Source organism: Camelina sativa, chromosome 1 (genome assembly GCF_000633955.1).
Source record: "Camelina sativa cultivar DH55 chromosome 1, Cs, whole genome shotgun sequence".
NCBI lineage: Eukaryota > Viridiplantae > Streptophyta > Magnoliopsida > Brassicales > Brassicaceae > Camelina > Camelina sativa.
This window is the reverse complement of record NC_025685.1, coordinates 5961080-5970077: the sequence shown is the minus strand read 5'-3', so window position 1 is coordinate 5970077 and position 8998 is coordinate 5961080. Positions and strand designations below refer to the sequence as shown.

The 8998-nt window shown below is 36.9% G+C and overlaps 4 protein-coding genes across 4 annotated transcripts in view; 2 read left to right on the top strand and 2 right to left on the bottom strand.

Annotated features, from left to right (window-relative positions):
- On the top strand, positions 1892-3801 carry LOC104778651 (transcription factor MYB26). The gene is made up of 3 exons (XM_010503104.2): positions 1892-2070; positions 2178-2307; positions 2421-3801. Exons 1-3 carry the CDS (start codon positions 1938-1940, stop codon positions 3238-3240), a joined length of 1083 nt encoding a protein of 360 aa, XP_010501406.1. The 5' UTR covers positions 1892-1937; the 3' UTR covers positions 3241-3801.
- On the bottom strand, positions 3929-5485 carry LOC104778641. Its single transcript, XM_010503093.2, has 3 exons — positions 5149-5485; positions 4514-4607; positions 3929-4260 (listed from the first exon to the last, which is right to left on the bottom strand). Exons 1-3 carry the CDS (start codon positions 5423-5425, stop codon positions 4188-4190), a joined length of 444 nt encoding a protein of 147 aa, XP_010501395.1. The 5' UTR covers positions 5426-5485; the 3' UTR covers positions 3929-4187.
- LOC104778632 (pentatricopeptide repeat-containing protein At3g13880-like) lies at positions 5516-7930 on the bottom strand. Its single transcript, XM_010503085.2, has one exon. It carries the CDS (start codon positions 7790-7792, stop codon positions 5606-5608), a length of 2187 nt encoding a protein of 728 aa, XP_010501387.1. The 5' UTR covers positions 7793-7930; the 3' UTR covers positions 5516-5605.
- The window catches only part of LOC104778621 (protein ROOT HAIR DEFECTIVE 3), a 5753-nt gene continuing 5558 nt past the window's right edge, over positions 8804-8998 (top strand). Inside the window, exon 1 of the mRNA XM_010503076.1 lies at positions 8804-8949. Coding sequence (XP_010501378.1) covers positions 8943-8949 — 7 coding nt within the window. The 5' untranslated portion in view covers positions 8804-8942. The remainder of the gene's footprint in view (positions 8950-8998) is intronic.

The window sequence follows — 8998 nt, the reverse complement described above, 5'->3', positions numbered from 1 at the left end:
AAAATTGTTGATATCTCTGTCCTGATTCCTGAACAATATTAATGTCAATTTGGTATTGCAAGGTCGATTAATATAAGCATAAGAAGTATGTTCTATGAAACATAAATAGTGTGATGTACATTCTTTTTAAAATATGTGTATAATAATATTTCTATATTTCATTTGTCGGAAGATTTATCCATAACTTGTTACGGAGAAAGTAATATGTATTCATAAAGTTGGCTAATAAAAATAAAAACGAAGAATGTATGCATTTACTAAATTAGACGAAATATATGCATGAAATAGATACAATTTTCATATGATCATTATAATATTGATGAGATGATTTTTAGGTTATCAATCCAAACGTAATATATAAATGTTATTTTATAGGAGCGATCAACAAAGAGACCGACAAAACATTCAGCCTCCGATCCCAGACAAATCCCACCCACGAATCCATCACTTAGAATGTTGAATAGGAGACTAGCTAGGAGTGCTAGCAGGTTTTACCTTTCATAACATTTCCAGTGGCCAAATCACAGTCATGATCATTTGATTACCAACTATATAAACATAAACTATACTTATATACGAAAAAGCACGTCTATCTCAATTGTTTATAGCAAGCTTTACCGACCGAGCGGGGGTCTCTAATCGCGATTGCATCACATCACATCCGTTGTAATCAAAATGTTATGGACAATATATATCTTAACCATATGACTATAACAACCCAAACTGACTATATATATATATATATATATATATATGTCTTGCGATCGGTGTATTAACATATAATAAAGTACTTCACTGTTGCTTCCGGCAGAAGAGAGTAATCAACCAAATCGCCAACAAATTTAGGGTTTAGTTTAGATAATCAAACCCATCATTAATATATATTATATATATTAAACCCACACCTAACGCATATATATGCGATGCTGATGACGATTATAACATCACTCAAAACTGATTCACGTTAACAAATACTTCGACTTCACATAATTAGGAGCTAGAGTTTGAAGTTCAGAAAGAAAAAACATATTCAAGCTGTTCACTCGGGAATATCCGATTAACAAAAAAAAGGTTGAGTTAATACTGTGTACATGTAGATGTAGTGACACTATCATATCAGCTTTAACTCCTAAAGTCTTTTAACAAAAAATGTTTTAACACTTAAAAGTCAAATTAAGAATCTAATGTAAAGTTGAATTCGAACCCTTTATGTCAAAATTAAAACTTTACTTCCTTTGTTGGCAATCCTTATTACATATTATTATTATATGCAGTGCGTATCCAATTACACATTTGACATTTCTTTCGACATAATATCGGAAACTTACATATTTAAAATTTAATCATGCCAGAATGAAAACTAAATTGAAAACTAAGTCATAGGATTCACAGTGTCTGCATGAGCAACACGTGTCTGTGTAGAAGAAGACAATGGCCATGATTCTGTAATAAGCCACACAGGCTCTCACTGAGAAGAAACTTCAGCTTTTAGCCTTTTAACCTTTTATAACACAAAAACCCTAAAAAAATACACTGGGCCACTCTCGTCTTCAGTGTGCTAAAAACCACCTAAAATAATAATAATAATATTTTTTTGTTAGATCATTTGTTTGCAACTTGTTACATTACAGCTAATTCATCGTATGTTCCCCGACAAAAATAAATTTATTATAAGTTCTAAGTTATTGTTCATATAAATTATACTGTATTGTTTCTGAATTCACAAAAGAAGAAGAAACTGGGTCCACATCAGTAGGTGGAATATTATTATCTATTACTTTTGTAATAAACTAATGGTAAGTTTCTGCAGCCATTTCTCATTTTAATTGTGTGTATTAATCTCACCAATTCTCAATACAATATTATAAGTTAAAAACACTTCAACATCGTACAAACATTCTTAGAGAGAGAACGAGGAAGAGAGAGAGAGAGAGAGGATGGGTCATCACTCGTGCTGCAACAAGCAAAAGGTGAAGAGAGGGCTTTGGTCACCCGAAGAAGACGAAAAGCTCATCAACTACATCAATTCATATGGCCATGGATGTTGGAGCTCGGTTCCCAAACATGCAGGTACATATAAAATATATATATATATGGGTCTAGTGTCTTATATAATCTACTAAGTCTCTGTCTTTAGGTTTTAATCTTTTTTTTTGTGTGTGTGTGTGTGTGATCAGGTTTGCAGAGATGTGGGAAGAGTTGTAGATTAAGATGGATAAATTATCTACGACCTGATCTTAAACGTGGAAGCTTCTCTCCTCAAGAAGCTGCTCTTATCATTGAGCTTCATAGCATTCTTGGTAACAGGTTTGTCAGCTAATTAATTAACATTATACATGTAAAACAGAAACTAACACTTCATTAAGAAATTGGAATTACTTTCCTAATCATATTATTTTGTATGTTATGGGTTTTGACAGATGGGCTCAAATTGCTAAACACCTACCTGGGAGAACAGATAACGAGGTCAAGAATTTTTGGAATTCAAGCATAAAAAAGAAGCTCATGTCTCACCACCATCATGGTCATCATCTTCATCACCATCATCATCATCTCTCTTCAATGGCGAGTTTGCTCACCAATCTTCCTTATCACAATGGATTCAGCCCTTCTACTGTCGACGATGAAAGTTCAAGATTCATGTCCAATATCATCACAAATACTAACCCTAATTTCATCACTCCAAGCCACCTCTCTCTTCCGCCTCCTCATGTTATGACTCCATTGACGATGTTCCCAACCTCTAGAGAAGGAGATTTCAATTTTATAACCACAAACCAGTCTCATCAAGACAATAACCTTTACAACAATTTCGACATTCTGTCAGCCACACCAGTCATAAACAATCATCATCAACCTTTACTCTCTTCTTCTTCTCATGATAATGATCCCCAATGGCCAGCGTTACCAGATTTCCCAGCGAGTACCATTTCCGCTTTTCAAGAAACCCTTCAAGATTATGATGATGCTAATAAACTCAACGTGTTTGTGACACCGTACAACGATAATAATGCCAAGAAGCTATTATGTGGAGAGGTTCTCGAAGGCAAAGTACTATCCTCCTCCTCGCCAATTTCACAAGATCACGGCCTTCTTCTTCCCACCTCGTACAATTTGCAAATGTCAACTACGGTTGATCATCATCATCATCATCGAGCGGACTCATACATCAATCACATGATCATACCTTCATCATCCTCATCGTCGCCAATCTCTTGTGGACAGTACGTCATTACTTAAGCAAACCCTAGCTAGTCTTACTCCATCAACATGGGATTCCTAGACATGGGTACGTATTAAATACCTAAATAGAATCTATATATATACGATTTTTATCTATATATAAATAGAAAAAGAGGGAAACATAAATAATCACCCATATGTTTTATAAGTCTTCTCAATATATATAGTACAAGGATTTGTGATATGTTACATGAATTACTTTTTATATATATTGCATTGAATTTAAATAATGAGGGAAAACATAAAATGGTGTCAGTTCTTCTTAATTCAGGTTATCGTCGTGTGAGTTGTGGAAAAAGTTTTACTATACTACATATAAAGTTCGTCCTTAGAACATTTTAATGAACACGTACAAACACACATATGTATGTAAAAGCACATATATGTGAAGGATGTACGATCTCTCTCTCTCTCTCTCTCTCGTCATCTACGTACGCATGTGTTTGTATATGGTCAGTTTGTTTTGCCTCTGTATTGGAAAGTATTGTCTTGATCTTTGTTTTTTTCTTTGTCCCTTATTGCTTCTCTCTCTCTATGATATTTCGTAGGGTCAATATAATGTGGACCGTCATAAATCAATGCAAGTTCAGTGTACAACTTTTTTTTGGTCAACTGGGAGATTCTCTTTAGATCATTTTCAAAATGTTTTGACAAAAAACAGAATTTGTATCCTTAATCGTCTTGCTTGTTATTAAAACGATGATAATTTTGTTCACATCATGGAGAACAAAAGATTCATTGATAGAAACTATCCATTACAAAAGGAGCTGAGAACTTTAAAATTTGACCTTCACTTCAATCTGAGATCGACAACATTATCAAAACATGGATGCGAAGACATTCAAATTATTTATGAGATCGAAGTTTCAGATTTTCTAGCCTGACGGTGGAGCCTGAATCCTTTTGATAACCGAAGATTCACCAATGGAAAGATGGAAGAGATTCTAGGCTGAGACTCTGTGACGCCCTTTTGCTATTCTCCGAGCTATGACTCTCCGCCCACCTTTGGTTGCCTTCCTGCTCATATTCATATATTAACTGAGTAAACAGTTTTTGTCACTCAAACACCATGTACAAATGTAGATCTTGTTCTGTATGCAATTAGTACTAAACAACAATGACTCTAATGTGAATGAGAAGAGAATGAGCAAATGATTAGAGGAGTAAGAAGTTTCAAAGTTTCAATCATATGTTTTGATTCACTAGATTTTGCTGAGGAATCAAACCACTAGTGGATCAAAACAAGACATTGAAACACAAAGAGACATACCGAGCAAAGAATCCATGGTTGCGTTTACGCCTTATAGTGCTTGGTTGGAATGTCCTCTTAGGAAACAGAAGCAATGGCTCACTTGAAGGATCGACTACATCACCAAACACAAAGATATTAGATAGGCACCATTGAGCACCAAAATGTACAAATTTGCAGCTCTAAGACCAACAAACAATGGAAGCCTGGACTCTTCTTAAGATTCTGGACGCATTACACTCATGAACTAGATGAAACTCAAGCACAACACATCCAAATTCTTAACCCTCCTACAAGGAGAGACATAAGTAAAAAAAAAAAACAGGTTTGTTTCCCAAATTGCTACCAGCGCTCTAGAACTTGCCATGATCCCAATTCAAAAACCAGAACACTACACCATAACTCAGTAATTCCACTAGTACCAAAAGAACCAGTGACAGGACTCGAGAAAACGACCCATACATTGTTTCTATTGTGTAAGAAAAATTTCTGAATTTCATCTAGACACAAATTACAGAACACTTGATTATTGTTCGAACATCTACTGTTTTACACACTCTATAAAACCATACGGATACACCAGGAGAGTAAGACCAAATTACGAATCTAGCTACTGACAAAAACAATCAAATGTGGGGTAAGAGAGAGTGAGGTACCTTCTGGTAAGAAGAATTCGAGTGAAGGAAGACCAGAAGGGTAAAGGAAGCCACGGTCATTGAGTTCCTGGATCGAAGCAGTGTCGTTAGGGCGCGAATTGAGTGTGCTCTGTAGATTCGACAACGACGGGAAAAAATACGGCGGGAGTTCTTGTCTCTGAGGAGCTATCTGTTGAATAGACGCTCTGAGATTGCTCTGCACAAGGTTCGTCGTCGGCTTCGTTAGAAACCGATTCATCAGCGAAGCTCCTGACCTGATTAGGGTTTTGGCCGCCATTTTTGTCTCCCCCTTCTCCGAGATTGCGATATCTTTCTCCCACAGTACTTCTCACTCTTCGAAAAATGTACGAGAAGACGAGGATACATGGGCTTTTGGGCCACAAGCCCAACTATAATAATATTCAACTAGGGGTAATTTCGTCATTTGATTTTCATGTAAGCAGAAGAACTACCAAGTCTACAATGAACAAAGAAGAGTGTTGTAGTCTACAAAATCAACAGTGTTCATCATGGTCTCTAACGTTGTGTAGATCATCTCGCTCGACGAATGAGACCAATCAGCGACTGCAAAGGAATGAGTCTGGTTACTGATTACGATCCAGCTCAAGGCTGGTTCTTTCGTAACCCCAAGATCTCTCATCAGCTCTCTAACCTTCTCAGCTGAAGAACTGACTCCAGATTCGTTGTAAATGTTGTGTAGCAATACGTATGAGCCAGATGCCTCGGGTTCGAGTCCCAGTAATCTCTCTGCAACACGGCTCCCAAATGCGCTGTCCTTGTACACCCTGCAAGAACTCAGTAAAGCTCTCCACATCACTGGATGGTCTTCAAAACCAGAGCTCAAAATTAGATTCTCAGCATCTGATAATCTACCCTTGCGACCTAAAATATCGACTAGGCAAGTGAAATGTTTCTCGTTTGGGTTAATCCCGTAATCGTTCTTCATGCTTTGGAAATAGTCTAGTCCTTGTGTGACCAATCCTCCGTGGCAACAAGCTATTAGAACACCGAGAAAGGCTTGCTGGTTCGGTTTAATCCCGTGGGTTTTCATTGATTCAAAGATGTCTAAGGCATTGGTAGCATAACCGTGTTGCGCAAGGCTTGAGATCATAGCTGAGTATGCTGCAACGTCTGGGTTTTGAACTTCGGTAAATATTTTACTAGCAAGCGGCATGTTACCTGATTTTGCGTACATGGAGATGCTTGAAGTCTTAACGCCTGTGAAAGCATCAATTCCACTCTTTATAGCATAACCCTGAATCTGCTCACCTGAGCTTAACGCAGCAAAATCAGCACAAGCACTCATCATAAGGGAAACTGTATACTCTTCCGGTCTTATTCGGGTTAAAAAAAGTTGCCGGAACAGATTAAATGCGCCTTCAAGCTGCTCGTTTTGGACATGGCAATCAATCATCGATGTCCATGAGGCAATATCTTTCTTTGATGTCGCAGCAAAGCATCGCATTCCGTCTTCAGTTGAACCCGTTAACGCATACAGCTCGATTAGAGCGCTCCCAATAAACTCATCAGACTGAAAATTGTTCTTACATATGAGGGCGTGAATCTGCTTTCCATATTCCAAGGTCTTCGCCGCACTACAAGCTTTGAGCACAGCTGAAAAAGTGGATGGCGAGGGTTCAAATCCCAATCTTTGCATATCCATGAAGAGGTTAAACGCTTCAGTAGAAGCTTCCTCAGTTATTTCATCCATTTGGAGAAACCCTGAAATCATTGCGTTATACGTAATCACATTCTTGGCAGGCATCAAACTGAAAAGCTTTATCGACTCCTTCAGACTTCCATTTTTGGCATACATGTGAAGCAATGCAGTACGGACAACTATATCAAATTCCATTCCTAGTTTCACTGCGTAACAGTGAATTGCCATACCTTTTCCCATCAATCCTTCGTTCAGATATACGCAACAAGCTTTTAGGACACTTCCCAGAGCATAAGTAGTCAGATCTAGGCCGTCTCTATGCATTTTTGCCAACAGATTAAGGGGTTCTTCCGCTGCACCAACCCGGACATAACCGGAAATCAAAGAATTCCATGAAACTTGATCCCTTTCATTGCATCTATCAAACAAGGACATTGCTTGGTCAAGATTCCCACACTTACTATACATATAAATCAACACGTTGATCAAAAAAACTTGCTGAGACAGACCATTTACAACAACCAACCCATGCAACAATTTGCCTAAAGCAAGATCACATCTTTCTCCACAAAATCCCAATGCACCGGCATACGTGAACTTATCTAGCTTCAAATTAACATCCCTCGCTTCAAGAAACAATTCCATGGCTTGTTCATAAAACCCAATCTGGGTGTAGCCAGAAATCAAAGAATTATAAGAAATAATGTTTCGTTCAGGCATTCTGTCGAACAACTGGTGTGCGAAGCCCAACTCCCGGCATTTACAATACATGTTGAGAAGATTGTTGAGCAGGTATAGACACGGGTTCAATGAAGACTTGATCATGTGGCCATGAGCGAGCTTTCCCAGTTCCACGGAGCCTGATTTCGCGGCTGTCTGAAAAAGTTTGGTGTAAACCAATCCAACTCGTTTGGTTAATATAACAAGTAGAGAATCTTGAGCACTGCTGCTGAAAGAAGTCTTTGTTCGGAACTGTAACAACATGTTCTCCCATCACATAACGAAACTAAACGGCTTTTTTTTTTTGTCCTGTCTGCAACACAACGGTCCGGTCTCTCTACATAAAAGACGATTTGCTTCTTTCTTTTTCTAATCTGGGTCTATATAGAGCCTTCATTAAATTGTTTTGGGCCTCGTGTGAAATTGTTGTATACCTGATTTATTTTCAATGTGTCACATTTTAGTTTGACCATCTTTTTTATCAAAAAAATTATTTTGTTTATTTTCACAAAAAAAGAAAAAAAAAGAAAGAAAATACACATGTGTACACACATACATTCATGTTAATTAACTCAAGCTCATATACTGTACGTAAAATTTCGCCGTAAATTATATTTACAGAGACATTTCTACTATCACCAAAATAAATCTCATTAACTTTTTAGATTTGTTGGTCAACGGAAAAATGAATCGGGCGGTGGAAGAATTTACTAAACCGGAGGGGAGCACCACCGTCCAAAACTTTGGAAAAGGTAAAAGAGGCGGCGAAGTGGATCCCAACTAATATAAACTGGGCTTTCATGTGGGGCCCAATATCTTATTGTCCAGCAGCCAGCCAATGTAAATTCACACGTGGACCCCATAATCTTTCTTTACCATCTATCGATGCAATGAGTATATCATAATTTTCTTTTGGTTTAAAATAATTGTTTTTTTCTTCTTTAATCCAATATAGAAATTTTTAAATTCATATAGAGAAATTCATATACTGTATTTGGTTAAATTTTCTATTAGTAAAAACTAAAAGACTAAAAGAGTAGTATGTATTTTAGGTGAAATGTCTTATTGTTTAAAGTTGTTAATTAACCGGAACAAGGTTTATAATTAATCCCAAAACCAAAAGTCATATTTTAATTTTATGTTGTTGGGTTAAAAAGAGTATTAGAAAATAGAAATAAATCAAAAAGTAAATTATTCGTTGGGAAAAATTAAAAAAAAAAAAATATATAACTTTTTGGCATATAGTATTTTGTTTTGTCAAATAAATAAGAAAGAAGAAGCTCCTATGACCTTTGGAGAAGCAGTCGTCTTAAAGAAGCACCGGTGTGCATCCCCAAAGCTAAGCTCGACAGATCTCTCTTTTTTGTATTCCTCACCATTCTCTTCATCAATTTAATCTGAGCTTCGTTGAGCGATGATGGGTAATTTTATACTTATACAATCCCTTCTCTGCTCAATTAATAATCTTCC